This window comes from Salvia miltiorrhiza, chromosome 3 (assembly GCF_028751815.1).
Source record: "Salvia miltiorrhiza cultivar Shanhuang (shh) chromosome 3, IMPLAD_Smil_shh, whole genome shotgun sequence".
Taxonomy (NCBI): domain Eukaryota; kingdom Viridiplantae; phylum Streptophyta; class Magnoliopsida; order Lamiales; family Lamiaceae; genus Salvia; species Salvia miltiorrhiza.
This window is the reverse complement of record NC_080389.1, coordinates 36,025,166-36,047,395: the sequence shown is the minus strand read 5'-3', so window position 1 is coordinate 36,047,395 and position 22,230 is coordinate 36,025,166. Positions and strand designations below refer to the sequence as shown.

Here is a 22,230-nt window from a genome sequence, read left to right as displayed (position 1 = left end):
GGTGGAAGAAGGGGGGTATTTATAGATAAAATTGGGTGGGGGAAAATGTGAATTAGATAAAATTGTGTGAGGAAAAAGTAGAATTATAATTATGAAAATTTGAAAAAAAAAATAAAAACAAAAACATAAAATTTGAATTTTGAATTAAAGTGAGTGAAATGGCCGGTCAAGGCAAGGCTAGGCGCCTAGGCCTGCTGCCGCTACCCCCTGCTGCCCCCCTACCGCATGCGCCAGCCCCACCACCACCCAACAGCCACCGGCCCGGGTGAACTGGCGGTTCGGCCCTGAACCGGCCCGTTGGTCAACGGTCCGGGCCTGAACCGTTGACCAGCGGGCCGGTTCAGGGTCGAACCGCCGGTTCCGGTCGGCCCTTGACAACACTACACACTTGGGGGAAGGGAAACTGTGGAATTTGAACCTTAGTTCTTATTGTTCACAGACAAAAGTTTGCACGAGTTTGGATATATATTCTTTAAGGACGTAATTAGTGAGTTTTGAATATATATAATGAGAATTTAAATAATGGAGAGGCCAATAAGGCGTGTTAGACACTTCGAAATACATGCTTGCAGATATGTACATTCTGCATGGAACGAACATGTTCGCAAGTTTTACGAGTCGAATATCTTCAAGCTCTACCTCTGCTGGTATGGTATTTCTAACTTTGTTGCATTGCTCAAGCTTGTACTCCCTCTGTCCACCAATCAACTACCAATTTGGTGGTCGGCACGGAAACTAAGAAAGTTGAAAAAAGGTGGTGTAAAGGTGGTGTAAAAGACTAAAAGAGTAGGGTTAATGCATTTTGATTACTTTTACTAATCTTTCACTAGTTATTTGACATTATTTCCATGCCTTAATTTAAAGTGTTCTTTTTTTTATATATATATAAGCTATTTTTTTACTCTTTAATTAAATAAACTGAAAACTGGAAAGTAAATTTTCTAGAAAATAAATAAACTGAAAATTCGAAAATAAATAAATAAATAAATTGAAAATTCAAAAAAAAAAAAAAAAACTGGAAATAAATAGATAAATAAATAAACTGGAAATTTGAAAATAAATAAACTGAAAAATGAAAAATAAATAAACTGAAAATTGGAAAATAAAATTTTCAGAAAATAAATAAACTGAAAATTCGAAAATAAATAAATAAATAAACTGAAAACTAAAAAATAAATAAACTGAAAACTGGAAAATAAAATTTCAGAAAATAAATACACTGAAAATTTGAAAATAAATCAATAAATAAACTGAAAAAATAGAAAATAAATAAACTAGAAAGAAATAAATAAATAAACTGAAAATTTCAAAATAAATAAATAAATAAACTTCAAATTCGAAAATAAATAAATAAATAAACTGAAAATTCAGAAAATAAATAAACTGAAAATAAATAAATAAATAAACTAAAAATAAAATTTTCTGAAAATAAATAAACTGGAAATTCAAAATATCCTACTCTATTTAATTAACATGAAAATTGGATTAATTAGACAAGTAATGGTAGAGTGTGGTAGGTCCAATTGGTAAAGTGTAGTAATTTAAAAAGTAAGGGGTTATATATATGTCCAAAAAGCAGAGTATGTAGTTAATTGGTGGACAAAATTTTAGAGGCAAATGAGTAGTTGATTGGTGGACGGAGGGAGTATTATTTATTAAAGGGTAAATATCAGTTTTTGGTCCATCGTTTGGGCGTTTTCTCAAAAATATTTCACCCTAAGCATAATTACAAAACAATATCCATCGTTTCATTTTTTTTTTCTTATTTATGGCCTGCAAATTTTTTTTCAACAACCGGTATTTGACGTGTTCCCGCCAAGTGCCATGTCATTAGTACACGTCAGCATTAAAAAAATAAAAGAAAAAAATTTAAGATCAATTTTTGGCCCATCGTTTGGCCGTTTTCTCAAATATATACCACCCTAATCATATTTACAAAACAATACCCATCGTTTCATTTTTTTCTTATTTGTGACCAAAAATAATTCGGCAACCGATATTTGACGTGTTCCATCATTTGACAGTATTTGACCTAGATTATTTATAGACATTGCACTCCACATCTCAACAGCAAATAAAATTTATACTCCCTCCGTCCAACGAAGCATGACACAGTTTCCTTTTTGTTCTGTCCCACGAAGCATGACACATTTCTAAAAATGGCAAAAAAATTACCCTTTATTCACATTTTCATTTTTTCACCTACCACACTTAACACACAAAATATCAATTTCTTAATTCTCGTGCCGAAAAGAACTGTGTCACGCTTCATAGGACGGAGGGAGTAATAATTAAGAAAAATTAATGAATGAGAGAACGATACATGAATATCTCACCCGAGGACAAATCTGTCAAAGTAGCAGGTAAGACTGGTCAAGATCCGGTAAAACAGATAGCTTAAGCTTTTGAAAGTAATGAAATGATGATAGCAGGTCGCTTGAACTCTAGGAAAATATCACAAGCACACAGATTATTATCCACAAAGTGATACAACCACAATAAGAACAATATCAATGATTCTTATTTATATTAGTGCATGTAATACTAATGAAACGTCAAATGATGGAACACATCAAATACCGGTAGCCGGATTATTTTTGCGGGTCACAAATAAGAAAAAAAATGAAACAATGTATATTATTTTGTAAATATGATTAGGGTGAGATATATTTGAGAAAATGCCCAAACGATGGGCCAAAAACTGATGTTAAATTTTTTTCTTTTATTTTTTTAATATTGACGTGTACTAATGACATGGCACTTGGCCGGAACACGTCAAATACCGATCGTCGGAAAATTTTTGCGGGCCATAAATAAGAAAAAAAAATGAAACGATGGGTATTATTTTGTAATTATGCTTATGGTGAGATATTTTTAAGAAAAAGCTCAAACAATTAGCCAAAAACTGATATTTACCCTTTATTAAATGGTTAATTGCACCAAATATCACCAACTTTGCTCGAATTCAATTTTTCCCATAATTTTAAAAAATTCCATTTTTTTTATCACAGATTGAATTAGTCGTTCATTTTTCCCACAATTTTTTCCCCTTAGATCGGAGTTGATGTGGCGCTGATGTGGCTCGCCGGCACACGTCACACACGTTCCACTCCGACGATTGTGTGATTTTTTTTATTTGAGTAATTTTAAATTAATATGTATTCTACATCAATGTTATGTGTAAATTTAAATCCACATCAACGCTATGTCAACTTTCCGGTCACCGGAGCTAAAAATCGTGGAAAAAATAAATGACTAATTCAATATGTAATAAAAAATATTTTTTTTAAATTATGAAAAAAATGAAATTCGGACAAAGTTGGTGATATTTGGTGCAATTAACCATTTATTAAATGATCAAGTTGTAGTTTTTGTTTTCCACAGCATCAAAGAGTAGACCTAAGTCAACCAAGTGCTGAAAATAATAGAGGGCCCAATAAAACACGTCCAACACTTCTTTTATTTTACTTTTTATTATAGAAAATAATCAATAATAATTCTCATTTCATCGGTCATGACTCAAAACTCTCTTTATAATTTGAAAAAGAAAAACATCTTATAAATTGGGGTATGCTTCGTTAATACCACTAGTACAAATGATAACGATATCTATATATTATTATATAAAGGGTTAATGGTGTTTTTTACCCTATTTAAAAAATGAAACATAAAATGTACCCACCCAAAATTAAACATATAAAATGTACCCATTTTGAGGTTGAAATGACTAAGATACCCTTAAAACAAAAAGAAAATACCAAACAAATCATCTCTCCCAAAAAAAAGTAAAAAATCGCAGCCTCTCCCCCCAAAAAAACTTGCAGCCTCTCCCCATCTCTCTCTCTCTCTCTCTCAAAGCGCCTCCGCCGCCCTCCAGGGTGTCTCCGCCTCCGCCGCGCTTGCGCCGTCGCCGTGGCCGCCCAGATCTGCCTCCGTCGCGCGCCGCCGTTTCTCTCCAGCACACCCACGCACACCTCCGCCGCAGCCTCGCCGTGCCTCGCCGCGACTCCTACCCAAATCGCAGGCGCAACCTCCTCCTCCTCCTCCTTCTTCTTCTTCTTCTTCTTCTTCTTCTTCTTCTTCTTCTTCTTCTTCTTCTTCTTCTTCTTCTTCTTCTCACTCTCTACCGATTCCCCCACCTGCACGATTTTCGATATGAAGTCGCAAGATTTCCGATCTGAAGTTTGATTTTTGAAATTGTGCCAAAAATGTTCAGTGCTCGACAGTTCACATTGCTCGACACTCCACTTAATGTCGGTTCAATTGAACTATTGCTCGTCTTGCTCGACATATGAACTATTGCTCGACATGCTCGACAGTTCTTAATTGCTCGACACTCGATGCTCGAGGCGTCGAAGCGTCGAGCAATAGTTCAATTTGAACTATTGCTCGACATGCTCGATGCTCGACAGTTCAATGCTCGACGCTTCAGTGTCGAGCAATGTGAGCAATGCACGAATTACACATAGAGGTAAAAATGTCCTAAGTGGGTAGATTTTATTGTTTTAAAAAAAGTGGGTACATTTTATGTTTCATCTTTCAAAAAGGGTATATCCAATTTTGCCTCTTATATAAAATAGCAGTATAACGGCTACTTTTTCCCACCAAAATTTCTCTCTCCTCATTTTTCTTTTTTTATTTTGATTCTTTTATAAAAATTGTCAACTTTGATTAATAAAAAGATATTCAACATGGATGATAAATTAAAGATAACGAAAAGATCTTTAATTTGATATAAAAATTATAAAGAATAAATTTAAAACGAATAAGTTATTATTATCAATTAAAGTTACAAAATTATTTTTTTTCTCTCTCATCTTTTGTCTCTCCTTTCTCTTTTATAATTTCTTTTAATTATCAATAAAAATCAATTAATTGGTAATTGAAAATACAAAATTGAAAATTTATATATTTTCAAATTCGTGTTTTTTATTGAAATTATATCGTGGATAATTTAAATTTTTTATTTAGATTTATATTTATATTTAAATTATAGTATATATTTAATATGCATATTTATTTATTTAAAATATCGTTCGGTTTCGATATTGATCGTGCATCGCACGAGTGGGCGTGTGCTAGTTATAATTATGTACGTATTAGTGGCACGAAGACGAGATAACAAATGTTTTGAAACATAAGATCTTATTTACATTACAACTTACGAAAGGGACTTCAAAGTAGCCAGCGATATAAGCAAGAAGCCTTCCCCAGCATATGTGTACACAAATTCAAACCTTAATTTTACTATCAATGGAATGTTTCCAAGTCAATCCAAAACGTCCAACTTCCGCCAAGACTTCGACACTAGTTTCAGTGGGACATAACAAATAAAGAGTACCTCCGACGTATTAAAAAATGTCTTTAGTATAACGAATACATCTCATGTAATCCATGGAACATCTTTCTATGAAATTAAACTAAAATATGAAACAATTAGAGATTAATGAAATTGATTTTTTTTTTTTCTGTAAAAAAATGGATTGACGTTTTTCCTTTTTAAGTTTTTAAAAAAAGAATCCGCAACCACTAGATGAAAATAAACTCCACTCCACTGTTAGTAATTACATGCAACAGCACACAAAATAAACAAAGCAATAGTCAAGTCATGTATGACCGACTTGATGACCTTATGGAGTAAATGTGAGCATATGAATTGAGATATCAATCTAGATAGGCAACGCCAAGATTGAGAATTCAAATTATTCCTCAAGTCCTCACCACGCAAAATCTGAGAGTTATTTGCTGTGGCTTAAATTTGCAAGTCCAATGAGAATTCAAGGCCTCTCATGGTTTCTTTTGATATCCTTTTTCCAAATTCTGTTTGTTGCTCGGGCTTCCACTCTATGCCTTGATGATCAAAGGTTGTTATTGCTGCAGTTGAAGAGCAGCCTTGTTTATGAATCAACTTTTTCTAGCAAGCTGGTGAAGTGGAACCAGATTGATGATTGCTGCAGATGGGATGGGATAGATTGTGATGGAGCAGGACGTGTGATCAGTTTGAACCTCGAGAACGAGACGATTTCAGGAGAGATCCACAACTCGTCTGCTCTTTTCAAACTTCAATATCTTGAAAAGCTAAATTTGGCTTTCAACTACTTCAACAGCAAGCAGATTCCAAAGGGACTTCAAAACCTTACCAATTTGTCATACCTGAATTTGTCAGAAGCTGGTTTTGGTGGACAGGTTCCGATTGCAATTTCAAGACTGAGAAGCCTGGTTATTCTTGATCTCTCCACCTTATTTGGAAGATATCAACCTCTAAAACTTGAGAAACCAAACTTGCAGAGGCTTGTTCAAAATCTTCCAATGCTGAGAGAAGTTTATCTTGATAATGTCAACATTTCTTCTCAAAAAAGTGAGTGGTGCCAAGTATTATCTTCTTCTCTACCCAACTTAACGACCTTGAGCTTGCGCAGCTGTGGTCTATCAGGACCTCTTGATTCTTCAATTGCAGGGCTTCATTCTCTCTCGATTCTCCATCTTGATGGGAACAATCTGTTGACGACGGTGCCGGAATTCATGGCAAAATTTTCAAATTTGACAACCTTGACTTTGGGCAATTGCTTTCTGCAAGGTACCTTTCCAGATGCCATCTTTCAGGTTTCCACTCTACAGATTCTTGATTTGTCCAACAATAGGCATCTCACTGGCACCATTCCACAGCTTCCCGTGGGCAGTTCTATAAGGACTATGGTGCTTAGCTACACTGCTTTCTCAGGTCGGTTGCCCGATTCCATTGGCAATCTAAGAATGTTGTCTAGCATAGACCTTTCTAGTTGCAACTTCACCGGATTGATTCCGACCACCATCTCAAATCTAACAGAGCTAGTCTATATGGATTTCGCATTGAACTCTTTCAAAGGTTCAATACCCCCTTTTAGTATGTCCAGTAAACTCACCTATGTAGACCTTAGTCGCAATTCTCTAACAGGTTCACTTTCTTCCAAGCATTTTGAAGGGCTTTCCAATCTTGAATACATAAATTTTGGGTTCAATTCATTGAATGGGAGCATTCCTCCTTCCCTTTTTGGTCTCCCTTCACTGCAGGGACTTCTTCTTTCCAACAACAAATTTAGTGGTCAGATTGATGAATTTCCCATTCCAAATCCCTCTAATTTGGATACACTAGATGTGAGCAGTAACCAGCTTAATGGGTCTGTTCCAGAGTCTTTCTTCAAACTTGAGGGTTTGAGTGTTCTATCACTTTCTTCAAACCACTTCAGTGGCTCCTTAAAGCTGGAAAAGGTTCAAAAGTTTCCCAACCTCACAAGACTGGAGCTTGGACACAACAACTTGTCTGTTGATACAAGCAATTCAAGTTTGTCGAGGCTACCCCAGTTAAGCCGGTTAAATCTAGCTTCCTGCAACATGCACAGTTTTCCCGATCTGAGAAACCAATCCAGACTGACATTTTTGGACCTCTCAAACAACCATATTGTGGGAGAAATACCTAGCTGGGTTTGGACTATTGGAGGTGGATCACTCCTCCATTTGAATCTTTCTTCTAATCTCCTTGTGGGAGTCCAAAAGCCCTTCAACATGCCTGTTTTTCTTAGCATACTAGACTTGCACTCAAACAGACTCCAAGGAGAGTTTCCAATGCCCTCCCAGTCAGCTGTCTATGTAGATTACTCCAGCAATCACTTTCGACAACCCATTCCAGTTGACATAGGTTACTTTGTTTCGTTCACACTGTTCTTCTCTATAGCAAACAATAACCTTACCGGAACAATTCCTCAATCTCTTTGCAATGCAACTTACCTTCAAGTTCTTGATCTCTCTCACAACAACTTGAATGGTAGTATCCCAAATTGCCTCATAAACAGTTATAGTCTCGCAGTGCTGAATCTGAGGAGAAATAAATTCGTTGGTGATATACCAGATTTGTTTTCTTCCAGCTGTGTTTTAAAAACTTTGGATCTCAGTCAAAATAACCTAGGAGGAAAAATCCCACTGTCCATGGCCAACTGCAAATCTTTAGAAGTCTTGAATGTTGGAAACAACAACATCGATGGTAGATTCCCATGTCGGCTGAAAAGTTCTTCCAGCTTGCGCGTTCTTGTTCTGCGCAGCAACAAGTTTTATGGGGACATCAGCTGTTCTGAGGTCAATGAGAGCTGGCCAATTCTTCAAATCATTGATATAGCTTCCAATAACTTCAGTGGTAAATTAAATCCACGAAGCATTGCAAGTTGGAGAGGAATGATGCTAGACAATGGCACACAGTTGAGGGGAGACCACATCCGCTTTGAGTTTCTGAGAGGCTTATACTACCAGGATGCAGTGACAGTCACTATCAAAGGCCTAGAGCTGGAGCTGGTCAAGATTTTGACAGTCTTTACAACTATCGACTTCTCTTGCAATAGTTTCAGTGGAGACATACCCCAAACAGTTGGAGATCTCAGTTTACTTTATCTTCTCAACTTATCACACAATTCTTTCTCAGGTCCAATTCCAAGTTCCATTGGGAACCTGAAACAGCTTGAATCACTGGACCTTTCTGTCAACCAGCTGAGAGGGAGAATACCAAAAGAGCTATCAAAGCTAAATTTCCTTTCGTTCTTGAATTTATCCTACAATAAGCTAGTGGGAATGATCCCAATTGGTTCCCAGTTTCAAACCTTTTTGGAGTCAAGCTTTGAAGGAAATCCAGGGCTGTGCGGATTTCCTACGAACACACTCTGCACCCCCAACTCACCGGAAGGAAATTCAGCAGGAAGTTTGAATAAGAGAAAATACGATTGGCAATTGATAATTAGTGTTATGGGATATGGAGTTGGATTAAATTTAGTATTTGTTCCTGTTGCATTGTGCAAGCAGTGGAGGGAATACTACAGCAAACAACTCGATCAATTCCTATCACTCATCTTCCCCACACTCGGATTCACTAAATCACGGTATGATTCAATTTTTCATGATGCATTAGTTTTGAACTTTTCAATTTACTTTCGGTTTCCTATTTCGCTCTTTAACTAAGCGAGAATCAGTATTGGGAAGTACACCTAACTAATTTAGGCACTGCATTTCGGATTTTAAAATAAAACACGAAAGCATTAAAGATGAAAAACGATGAATACTTGAGTCCGACATTTAGTTGAACAAATGAGACCAATTGAATAGCTTTTACCTTGACAAGTAACCAATCTCATTCCGCTGCAAACTTTGCCAAGAATCTAATTATATGTTACACTGTTACAGTGCTAGAAGAAGAGTACGTGGACGAGGACGAGGACAAGGACGACGACGTTGAATAATCGGAGGCCAACAAAGATGAGCGAGAGATCCAAGTAATCTCTCCTTTACTCAGCAGCGTGGCATTTCTAGCTTTAACCTTTTTCTTCATGATTCTCTGTTCCTGAACTTTAATGTTCATTATTATTATTATTTGGTCAATGTAAGGGACTTTGTTGTTTTCGTTTGTGATTATGTAGGATAAGTGGCAGAAGTATTTCTGTTGACAAACTAAAGTTACTTTCCTTGCCTCATTGTGAGTGATCACTGGAAAATATTATGTTAAGTATGGGTTTCAATCTTTTTCTCCTATCCTATTTATTTCATAAGTATAACTTCACATGGGGATTAGTGACAAATTCTTCGAAGTGAAGTTGATAACTTGAATTGAAGATGACTATATGCAATAGAGAATTGTGTGAATTCTGATTCAATTCTGGCCAAGCAATTAATCACTCCTTCCTAACCGCTCATCTTTCCTAGATACGGATTCACTAAAACAAGGTGTTATGCAATTTGTAAATAACATTTAGGGGTAAATTTTCTTGATATAAAAATAAACCAGCTGGGCATTTCGTCCAACAGAAAGAGAGCAAGAGAGTGATGGTTTACCCTGACTAACACACTTCAAAATTTAGGGCAACCAACAGGAAAAATGGATGCGGCTTCATCCTCATCATATTGTAAAACAGATCAATAGCATCATCCACCTCATGAATACAGAACAAACGGATTATAATCTACAAATACCTCTACGATCGTTTGGGCATGGTGCTTTGATCTTTCTTTTGCACTTGCGCTGAATCAGTAATTTTGCCCTTCGTAAAATTTACAAATTGGGAATTTTTTAATTATACCAAATACCCTACCATTTCTTCTCCTTCTACCACTTAATTTAAGCAGGGATCAAAAAAATAAAAAATAAAGATTCAATCGACAGTCACACAAACGCCAGAACATATCCGGCAGACCCTGGTGAATGCCGTTGAACGCCATTTTGGCGCAAAAATGAACTCGAATGGTGCACCACAATCCTGCTATTCTTTCTTTTATTATTCCATCCATCCACTTTAATCATTTTGGAACGTCCACAATTATTCATGTATTTCTATTTTTGAAAATTTTCTATCATATGTTCTTTCTCAACTCACAATATAATTAAGTGGCTCAAAAAAAAAAAACTCACAAAATAATTAAGGAATTATAGCAAAAAAATACACGAATTTTAAAAAAAGTTACAATTTTCACCTAAACTTTCAGTTAAACAAAAAAATACATGAATTTATATATTTATTGCAATTTTCACCTAAGTTTGACTTTCAATGAAATTAGAGTTTAATTGACAGTCGAAATTATGTTAAATATATTATTTTTTTTTTATCTTTTTAGACCTCCGAGCATTTAAATACGCATCTCATCATAAGTTAGGCCAACATCAGGTGAATTTCCGACGGCTAACTAAGCTCTAATTTCACCGAAAGTCAAACTCATGTGAAAATTGCAATAAAAATATAAATTCATGTATTTTTTTGGCTTAATTGAAAGTTCATGTGAAAATTGTAACTTTTTTCAAAGTGTGTGTATTTTTTTTGCCATAACACCTATAATTAATTATTATTAATATTAATATTTTTTTAAAGTGGCATGGAACCCCTTCTGCACTTACAATATACTACTAACTATTTTTATAAAACTTGCATCGTCCTTTATTAGAGCTACTTTTTGTGGATTGAGGGAGTATTATTCTTTTCATTTTTGTTATATTGATTTGTTTGAATTATGTTTTAATCTCTTTATGTAAAATAATATTTATTAATTATATAAAAGAATATATATTGGAAACACCCTATATATTCACTCTAAATTCTATGTGGCATCTTCTACATTTATCATTTTTAGCTATCTTAAATCATAATGGTTGATAATTGCTAATTACCCATACCACAACTCATCTTTCCGATTTGTAGTAGGTGATCGTAATCAATAGGGGTTCTCAATCATGCTCATGTGTAATGGAATAGGTAACAGTAAGCAAAAAAGGTTATGAATATCTAAAACTGTAAGCTGACAGGTCCTATTGCAATATTATAACATCATTGTAGTGGGCAAAATTCGTCAACTTGGCTCAAGCCCAATTAACCTTCCAAGCTGGACCAATGAGCTAAATGTTGGATTTGTATACTGAAAGCAAGAACCTTTTATGCTTGTATACAATGATTCATGTTTTCACTGTTTTAATCTCCTATCTGATTGTGTTCATGATTGCATATGTATGTTCTCTATTTCTATATAAGTAGATTATATGGTGTGTTGTAGATCACAGAAGACCATATAATTGGAATAACCTTAAGAGATATAAAATGATCACAGCCGAGAAGACTTTAGGACGAGTCATCGGTTTAGGCTGCGGTATAGATAGAAGTAGTTTGTCTTGACTACTTGTCTATACTGGTACGTCATAACGTATTGATAGGACCACAGTGAGATGCATTCTTCTATCTGACTTAAGTGAAGAATCAAGATCTCGGTGACTTAATGAAATCTTAATACTAATAAGATTTCAGATATATATGTTAATTCGTGTATCACTTTGATTTACTATGAGTGAGAGTTATATAGTAACTTGAGTACTCTGTATCTTGGGTGATAGCGGTTAATATATGATATTTGGTTATTTATATTAGTACTCGTATCCGATATAGGATAGTGACATCCCCTTAAGGAGCTCAATAATGTTTATTGCGCTAAACCCTGCAGGTTGATTAAGTTCAGGCGCAATAATAAAGTTTGAGTGGTACTTCTTAAGGATTACAAAGAGATTAATTAATTTAAGCTGTCAGAGCTCTAATTAATTAATGGATGTCAGATATTTTAAATACGGGGATTTAATAAGTCTAAATACAAGCCCCGACTCATCACGGGCAATAAAGGGGTAAGTCAATATTGGTTCTCTAGTGGAATGAACTAATATTTATAAATTAATCATGGTCTGGGCTGACCATGGATAATTAATTTATTTGAGGCCCATCTTTATTCCTTGTATCTGGTCCCTGGACTGGCCCAAAGTCTCCTAGCCCTAGAAGGAGAAGAAATCGCCCAGCACAGAGATCAGGCGCCTCACAGTATTTATTTTATTTAAATACAACTGTCTGCTCTCAGGAAAAATACACAGATAAAATTAGGGTTTTTGAGAGCAGTGAGAGGCGCCAGACGTGTAAGGCAGATTTCTCTCTTGGGACTTTCATAGATCGTTGTCCATCCAACGGTGAAAGCTGAGCGGGATACAGTTCAGAAGATCTGAGCTGGAGTCAGATTTTCGCAGGAAATCAAGTTTTGGCAGTTTCGGGAGAACGGCCATAACTTCCTCCACAGAACTTCGATTCAGGGGAAACAGGCGGCCACGGAAATCTCTCTCGAAGACGAAGAAGTTGTATTTCTGGGAAAAATACGATTTGAGGACGTTTGAGGCTTCAAATGAAGGCTTGAAGCTGACTGGTCTATTCAGCTGCGAGTTTGACGAATTCTTCTGAATTCTTCAGGTATTTCTGAACTCCAACGTGCAGCTGTTAAATTCATAGGAGCATGTTAGGGATTAATCGTTGTATGATGAATTAATAATAATCCAAGAAACGATCATCGGGCATTAGAGTATTAATTCAATTTAATATTCATTCACTAAACAGCTCGGTCAGCCTAGCCCGACAAATATCGAACCAACTTGGATCAATAACGAAGTTGACCCATTTACTTAAGAAAACTTGTTCGCCCAGCCTGATAAGTCAAGTTATACTTATCTCGAGATCAACCTGGACCGACCCAGGATGACTATCCAACTTTAAGTCCAACTTGTCTCAACAGTTCAGTTGAATAATTCACACTTAGCCCAAACCCATCAAGTTAGTTCGCCAACCTGGCATAGCCCTAAAAAGTCAAATTGGCCCAACAGATTGGTCCATCTAGCCCGAAAAGCTATAGACCGACTTGAGTCCACAACTAAGCTGGATATATTGCATACGGCCCAATAGTTATTGACAACCTAGAAAGACAAAGTTACAAAGCCCAACCGTCAACCCTAAAACACGTTTCCCACCAAGCTGACGCGATCAGACGGGTAAATCTTTGTGATCCCGTCCAAATCGCAACAACCCGGGAAATAAGGGCCTTGACGAGGCCAAACTGTAGAAACCCTAGCGGCTGGATGTCCACTATATAAACAGCCCGACTAGGTCATCAAAAGGACACGAAAAATCTGACTTGCTCGCTACTCCTTGAATTCTCTCTACTCCGCCGCCACGCTAGTTGATCTTCCAAGCCGAAAATAGCCAACTTGGCCTATCTCCGCCTTTCACATTCCATTATCACAACACACCGTCACCGTTTCCACCCTCCGACGTCGCCTATAGCATGGAATAACCGCGCATTCCAGCCTGTCTTTCTCTCTTATTTCATCATGTTCTTTATTTCACTTTGCTATTCCGTTACTGACTTGAGCGTCGGAGGCTCTACGGTCGGCACCCCCTCCCGGTGCTCAATCTAAGGCTCTTACGTGTTCTTGTGTTGACAGGTTGCTAGTGCCCGATCGATCCGGACGTACAGACGTCTTCCTCAATTGTAGATTTTAGCCTCTACAATCATATACAAAGCGTTATGACCCTACATAAGTCTAACTCTAAAGATCAAATGCTCCACGAAGGTTCTCTTCATTTCCAACTGATGATAATTGAGGGCTAGAAATGAGTCTTAGCTCATTACACATTAACTTACTGATTACATAAGTCGCACTTGTTGCTACGGACAATGACTCACGTGACCTATCATCGAATAAGGCAATAGTCGATTCGATTTCCCTTCTCACGTGGACAAGTTGAATGAAGAGCTATGTCCGTGACACTGACTCGTGCATGACACTTTTCTTTTCACCTCATTACATTTCTCTCATTGTAGCTCGTGTTTCTTCAAGTGACATTTAATTTTTTTTCTTCTTTCTTGGCTCTTCACTATGGCTATAGTGAAAAATAACTGAGTTTCTAGCTTCTATTGTTCTTCTTGTAATCGTGATCATGCAAGTTCATTGAGATATGTAATCAATCAATAAAGCATAAAACTTGAATGTAAGCATCAGTCATTCACATGAAACGTGAACTTTTCAATGCTTGAAAAAAAATCATTATCACTTTCTTTCTTGTTGAGCATGACGATGTGATGAAATACTGAGCTTTGGTCGACTGACTCTTTAATACTAATATTCAAACTAAGGCTAATTGGATAACTCTTGGATTTAGAGTAAACGAATTGCTCTGATACCACTCTGTCATGATCTGACTTAATAAAGGATAATTAAGTCAGGAAAAGTTATTGACTTATTGGAACCGACATTTCATTCTCCATTTTCTCTACATTTAGCATTCTCTGTTGATCAGCTTTCCTATATATAGGAAGATGTTCAAGTAAAAATCACTAGATAAAATAAGAATGGAAAACCATTTCCAGTCCTTCGATCATTAAAATTTACGGTGGATGCATCATCTTAATGAATGAAAGCAACACTTAGGTTTGAATCCTAAAAAGAGCGATTTTTTTTCGAGTTCAATAAATTTAGTAGCGAATGCATTAATTTTTATAATAAATGTAAAAAAATTTAATGGTCCCCACACTCTTACAAAAATTATATACCTACCTAACCTTTGAAGCAAATGGGCTAATTCAGCCTGATAGCATCTTCAAGATTAATCAATAAATGCTTTACAAAAGGAACTAAAGTAATTTTGTTATTTAAAAATCGGATCATTAAATGTTTCTCTTTCACTCTAGATTAAAAGTGCAAAGTTTATGCTTACTTTGAGCTTGGCTATAAGTTTGAGTGCAAATATAAAGGGACAACAGTAGTCAATAATATTGGCTCATTTGGTACGAGTGATTAAGGTGTATAATATATTTATGACATTCTAATATCTTATTTGGTAAGAAGTAATACGAAACACACAATCTTTTATAAATTAAAAGCCCAAAAATATTATATTGATTTGAGAGATTCTGTATACCACCTACGGAGGTGGTATACGTAATACAAATCTTAATTATAATTATTATTAACTTTGTATAATCTTAATACATCGTACCAAACAACATATTATTTTACAGATATTTTAATAAACATGATATTAATATGTCATATAGTAAAAGACATCACAGTCAAACATATCACACCTTATCCCATACCACATACCAAACAAGCCCTTAGTGTATTGTGTATTCGCTTAACGGTAGAACGATTAATACTTAATATTAAATTTTTTGAGTTTAAATTTACTGTGATCACGATCTTTAAATTTATTTATTTAATTATTAATTTATATAAAAAAAAGTTTATAATATGCATGATATGTATTACGTGTTCTTTCGAAAGTAAGAAGTACGTGTAATTGTGCTATGATTGATGTGTAAGGGAGTTCACATGCTTGGATTCCTAGCTTCAAAATAGTGTTGCTTTCACAAAAATTTGGGGATCTTTCTTGCTCAAGTTAATACATTATGATCCCCTCAAAATCAATAAAATAAATTAAAAATTAATACATTAGAGCACCCGTAGTGGTGCCCCGATAGGTGGGTCTCGAGTCACCCAGCCTATCTGGTTGCCCACTACAAGCGAAAGCGCCTCGATGGGGTCCCGATAGAATAGGGCAACTCCGATAGGTGTTTTGGCCAGGCGCGTGTTTTACACGCGCCAATTTTAAAATCAAATAAAATCAAATTTGAATGAATTGGGCCATTGCCATTTGACCGTTGGTGCTTTTGTTTCATATTCACGGCCATTCGACCGTTTGATTTTATTTTTATTTTATTTTAATGTAATCTTTAGGATTTTTAAAATTAATGAAGTTTAATTTGAAGTAAATTATGTTATTTAAATTTCTGCAATTAAAATTAAATAAAAAAAATACAATAATCAAAACTAAAAAGATCAGGTCAGCTATCATGTCATCCCACTGCAGCCTCACTGATCTAATGTGGTCCCTCCTCTATCAGGTTAGCTATGAGGTCACCCCCACTACTGATGCTCTTATAACGACACAATAACTTGAACGTTTAGAATTAGGCTACATAAGTTAACTGAAGGGGGCTCTAAAAAAAATTAACTGGACGAGGAAAAGTAGAATTTGGATTAATTAAAGGGAAACATGTATTTAAATACATGAACTTTGGTCCTTTATTTTATTTTGTACACGACTTTTGATTTTTTCCAGTAAAATTATCAATTTTTGATTTTGCTCAAATTTTGTACAATTTTAAATTCACCCAAAATTAATCTGTCTTGGCCCTTATATGTGGCAATCGGGCATGTTCCGACCTCTCTTTCATTATTGCAACGTCGTTCATACTTTAAATTTAAGGTGAAATTTGATTTTTTTTTTTTTAATTTGTTTCCTCTCAAGAGAAATTCGTCGATGAGTTGTAGCATTTTTGTGGTGAAAACAATCTTATATTCAAACCATTCATTTATTCAACTTGACGAAATGCTAATAAGCTTTGTAGATGACATGATATTTCATTTATCCTTTGCTTCTTTTTTCTTTAAACTTTGTCTTATTCCATACTTTTTTTTTCCATGCTTGAATGCAAATCTTTTCTCTCCACTCGTCATCTATAACTACCCAACCGTATTGTATCAATTTTAATTATGCAATAGACTCAATTCTCTTACCGATCATTTAACTGTCTCAGTCTCGTTCCTATCGTCTACATTAGTATTTTATAATTTCCACACTTTAAATTTATTATTATCTTTATCTATTTGTATATATTCTAGTTCATTCATCTTATAATTTTGAAGTATTTTAGTTCTATATATCTTGCAAAAAATGGCAAGTTCATCTTGTCATTCAGAATCCGATAAGGGAAAAGGCACGACATGAACGTCTTCATCAATTGGCAACACAAGAGAGCAGTAAATAAACTAAAAGCCCATCCTTAGCAGCATCTTCAGGAAGAGGTACATGTTGATTTTCATGTGATTTAGATACAACCAATTAAATGTTAGGAAAAGTTTAGTAAATTTTGCCTCCTCACTTCCTTTTAATTTGGTAGAGAGTCATATATAGTTCCTTGTTTGAAAAAATTATTGAACTAATAATTATTTAAACATTCTGCATCTCGAGGAGTGGTACTATATATGGGGAATTAAAAATGAAAAAATAATTTGAAAGAAAAGATTAATCTAGCTAGTGTGCGAAATTGAGAATATATACTAAATGTTTATTTCCGGTATATGTTTTTTTCGTATAAATAAATAGGTTAGAGGAGTAATAGATTTTTGCAATTAATTCAGATGAGAGAGAGCCTCTCTACATTGATAGAAATGGATGAATGGGAGGTAGATGACGATGAACTAGAGAGTTACTCAGTTGAGAAATTCAAGAAGAATGGTAAACATTTTAGTCATGATCATCCCCTGTCACGCATCATGTCCTGTGATGAAGATGAAGATGTTGATGAGAATAATGATGTGTGCAGCATTTGTGGGCTTCCAATTCTTTCTATCCCCTCCTACTCCTGTACCAATGCTTGCCAATTCTTCCTCCACGAACAATGTGCACTCAAATTGCCCCCAAAATTCATCCATCCCACTCATGGTCCTGACTTCGACGGCAAGCACACCCTTTACATGCAGAAACGATCATCTTCCCACAATTTCACCTACAAATGTGAGGATTGCGAATTTGAAATCCACCCTTTGGTTGCAGTGGGTGGTGTTGAGATCAAAGTCAAACACAAGAGCCACCCATTGCACCCGCTCGTGGCCCTGGGCAAGCAGATTTCGTGTGAGTGCGACGCGTGTGGGAAGAAGCAAGACGGCTTCTTCTTCTCGTGCCAAGACTGCAATTTCTGGATTCATCGAGATTGTACCTTATTGCCCAACATCATCACATTACTCAATCATCCTCAGCCTTTTATTCTTGCATATTCTCTCCCTCCTTTCCTAATTCAAGACGGCTGCCTAATTTGCCAGAAAGAGCTGCTTGTTAGGCATAATGGCATATATTTCTACCCCCAGTCCGGAATTTTTACTCACGTAACCTGCGGAATGGATAAATCTGCTGTGTCCAGTAAGTAAATTTTTTTGCCGTCGTATAAAATTTAAGTCCAATTGTGATTAAGATTATTCATTGATATATGCAGAAACAGGACTGGAGTTGATCCAACTGCCGGATGATGAGTGGGACGACGCTTTCCCAAGTTTGGCTATTCGCAGATACAAATTAGGCCCACAACCACATGCATACGATAGTGGTGATGAGTTGACGATCGAAAAATATCACAACCATCCGCTCATCCTAACTCAACTCACCACTAAACCATGCAATCTAGCTTGCGATATGTGCACACGACCTATTAATACTATCTCATCTCCGTTTTACAAATGTGATGATTGCCATTTTGTTGCCCACAAAATCTGTGCTGATATTCTTCCTATTCTCAAATTCTCCATTCCGGGTTTAGCCAGACCTGCTGTGGCGGAACTTTATCGAGACCTGAGCACATGCTTTTTTAACTCAGTATTTCACTGCAATTTCTGCCATCGTCCTTGCAATGGACTTTGTTACTACATTCATCAGGTAGATGTTGATTACTGCATTGATCTAGAGTGCATGGCTGCACCCAGCATTGTCAAACACGCTTCACACGGCCAACATCTTCTTTTCCGAACCTCCCGGCTGTGGACCGCGGCTCCTCTCACATGTTGTCCCAATGACTCCTTACTTTACGATGTCTACAGATGCATTGTCTGCGACTACTGCATACACGTAAGCTGCGCAATGCTTCCGGAAAGGATTGTATTCCAAGAATACCACCACCATCCTCTTCATTTGCTCTTCACTGCTACTACTACTCGTGATGACTTCTGCGAGGTCTGCGAGAAAGATATAGACCTCAAGTATTGGATGTATGGGTGTGCTGTGTGTAAGCAATGGTTTCACATAAACTGCATTCCATCAGTTGGGTATTTATCCAAAGTCAAGTTTGGAGGAACAATCAGTATTCCTGACTGTCACATTCATGATCTCATTCTTACTCGGATGCTTACTCTGCCATCTCAGAGGTGCGGCCATTGCAAACAAACCATCCAAGGCTTGCAAGATGAGATGGCCTTGTTTTGCTCTCATTGTCAGTTTAGACTTCACTTTTCATGTGCTAGGAATTCCCTCGCTCTTAAAACTTACAATCCATTGAAGCTTTACTCGGAAATTGATGATGCATTGTTAATCAGGGAGATCAGGGAAGAGCTCGCTGAAGATGACGAAGATTGATATTGGAAGACGTGAACATGATTGTAACAAAACATCTAGATCATATATAGTGTCCATGTCATCAAGACTGTGTATATATAATAATATTGTCTCTGTTTATATATTCTCACGTACATATTTCAATCCGCTGCTGCTGGGGGTGTGTTTGTTTTTTATCCCTCTACATAGAGGGATAATATAAGTAGGTATAAATTAATCCCTTCAAGTGGGGATCATATATTTTATATCTTATTTGGTTTGAATGATAATATATTTATCCCCCCCTTTATATGTGATATAAAATTATACCACAATTTCTTAGGTATAAAATTATCCTTTTTCCAAGGAATAAGAGGATGTCCGAAAAATTATACCACCTGCCCGAATTTTTTCATACATAAAAACAAACGAGGTATAAGATGATAAATGTAGTTTATCTCTCCCTTATACTTCAAAGTGAATGCACCCTGCAACTATAAACTTGTTATATATGTGCTACTAATCCATTGGGGGAAATGAAACAAGAAAAAATAAGAAATTCATAATAATCAAAATTTACTGCTTAAACAAAAAACTTGTAATACCCCAGATTTTCGATCATAGGATTCATATGGTCTTATTGATATTATTAGGATGTGATAGGTCCTTAATTCCCGGTTAATAAGAATAATAATTCTCGCGGTAACTTAATAAGACTTGATGCCTAGGTTTTCTTTTAAGAAAAACGGAAAATAGATCTTATTGATAAGATTATTATTATTTTTGTTTTTACATATGATATTGATTTAAATAAAAATGTGTGTATATATATATATATGTATATTTTTCATTTCAAAGTATGAATATCAAAGTGCATATTTATTTCAATACGAGTTTGATTTTAAAACGGGTTTGAGCGAAAACGGACCCGTGGAAAGGACCGAAGGGTGGGCCGATTTTTGGACAAGTCTTGAGCCTATTTTAGGCCCTATTATTTAGTTAAATATCAGCCCAATTTTGAAGCCCAAGCCTACATATGATCAGCCACCTTTATTTTATTATTTTTGCTAACATAATGATTAAAAGTGCATGAGAACTAGTAGAATGCGACCTCCAATGCATCCATGCATTGGTGGAAGCCATCCCCCCTCTACCCTATCCTAAATTTCGTGCCCCACCGCTCCCTAAAGCCAAGAGTTGGTTGATAACTATTCCCACTCACTCAATTTCACTCCAAGAAAAGTGTTAAGGCAAAAAGAAGCTCTCACTCTCTCCTCTCCTCAGGGCCGCCCTGGGGGTGGGCGGGCCTGGGCGAAGGCCCAGGGCCCCAAAAATCTGAGGGCCCAAACTTTTTATTATATTTCATTAGTTATTATAGGCCCCTAATTAAATAAAAATATTAATCTTGTTAATTGAGCCCAAAATCTGTTATCGGTAAATACCAAATCGTTAGATATCTAAAATCAAACATTAAATCTCATCTGTTTCAAATTCCAGGCGTAATTCTCAGGGGAAAAAAAATGCTTCGTCTTTTGCTTCAAGCCGTTGCAGACGCCAATTTTATTTCATGGGGAAGGTATTAATCTTTTCAAATTTTCTCAATTTTTACCGTTGAATCAGAATCAGTCACATATATAGTTGTATAAATAGAATGAGGTCAATTAATTCTTCTCACCAATTTACTCTTTGATTATTGTCCTTCTTGTTCTTGAGCAAAAAAATTCACACTGCAATTTACAGATTGTCTTCGTTTGGGTTCGTAGCGGGGAAGATTGTTATTGTACCCTCATTGTCTATTTGTCTTTTGGAATCTGGATTCTGGTAATTGGTAAGTTTGTTCGATTGTTCCGTTCCTTTTAAATTTTTAATGTTGATTTGCATTTTTTAATATCTTCGGCTTCGCCGCCTCGGCAAATATTAGGATATAGTCATCACGGAAAAATTCTGGTAAATTACATCACGAAAAATATGTGAATATAGTCATATAACCGCAATAAGTTAGTAGTTAATTGGCATTATCTAATTCAAGTCAAATTATTCTATTATTTTAATGCTAGTTTGGCAATTGGCATTAGGAATTTATGATATAGCCGCAACAGGCAGACTATCATAAGAAATAAGCATGTATTCTGCAAACTAATTTAGGATCATAGGATGTAGTCTGCAAATTAATTTTTTTAATGCTAATTTGGTATTGATTCGATAGATATAAGGATGTCTTTTTCTAATTGTATTTTTATAATTTGCAGACTATCAAGTTTGGGGCTACCTATTACAAACTCTCAAACTCTCAATCTGCAATTGCTTATAGAATCATGTTGACAATGCCGGTTACTATTGCGTGAGCTTCTCAAAGTTAAAGTTGTTGAAAACATATTTGAGATCGTCGATTGGCATCTCAAACTCTCAATCTGCAATTGCTTATAGAATCATGTTGACAATGCCGGTTACTGTTGCGTGAGCTTCTCAAAGTTAAAGTTGTTGAAAACATATTTGAGATCGTCGATGTGTCAAAAGAGATTGAATGGCTTGGCAATATTATTGATAGAAAAAGAGAGTTTAGATAACATAGATTTGGACGATGTTGTAGATGATTTTGCAAGTAAAAACGCTAGACGAAGTCATTTTTATAAGTAATAAAATATTTGTATTTTTTAATATATTGCGCACAATAATATATTGAGGGCCCATTTTTTTAGTTTCGCCCAGGGACCCATTTTTGCCAGGACCG

General features: G+C 35.8%; 2 protein-coding genes and 1 long non-coding RNA gene across 5 annotated transcripts; all 3 read left to right on the top strand.

The window, feature by feature from the left end:
- The first annotated feature begins 5,120 nt into the window (after window positions 1-5,120).
- Window positions 5,121-10,160, top strand: LOC131016498 (receptor-like protein 48). Its single transcript, XM_057945198.1, has 2 exons — window positions 5,121-8,900; window positions 9,202-10,160. The coding sequence occupies exons 1-2, from the start codon at window positions 5,770-5,772 to the stop codon at window positions 9,251-9,253; spliced, it is 3,183 nt and encodes a 1,060-aa protein (XP_057801181.1). The 5' UTR covers window positions 5,121-5,769; the 3' UTR covers window positions 9,254-10,160.
- A 6,477-nt stretch (window positions 10,161-16,637) lies between these two features.
- LOC131016497 (uncharacterized) lies at window positions 16,638-19,644 on the top strand. 3 transcript variants are annotated; one of them, XM_057945197.1, is made up of 4 exons: window positions 16,686-17,224; window positions 17,561-17,657; window positions 17,746-18,338; window positions 18,412-19,644. In XM_057945197.1, the coding sequence occupies exons 3-4, from the start codon at window positions 17,897-17,899 to the stop codon at window positions 19,539-19,541; spliced, it is 1,572 nt and encodes a 523-aa protein (XP_057801180.1). In that variant the 5' UTR covers window positions 16,686-17,224; window positions 17,561-17,657; window positions 17,746-17,896; the 3' UTR covers window positions 19,542-19,644. The 3 variants fall into 3 exon arrangements, with proteins under 3 accessions (XP_057801179.1, XP_057801178.1, XP_057801180.1); XM_057945196.1 differs by having other exon boundaries at window positions 16,638-17,224; window positions 17,526-18,338; XM_057945195.1 differs by having other exon boundaries at window positions 16,682-17,224; window positions 17,561-18,338.
- Window positions 19,645-20,986: 1,342 nt separating this feature from the next.
- Window positions 20,987-22,230, top strand: LOC131016496 (uncharacterized). Its single transcript, XR_009099026.1, has 3 exons — window positions 20,987-21,075; window positions 21,240-21,327; window positions 21,749-22,230. It is a non-coding gene; the product is annotated as an uncharacterized LOC131016496 (long non-coding RNA).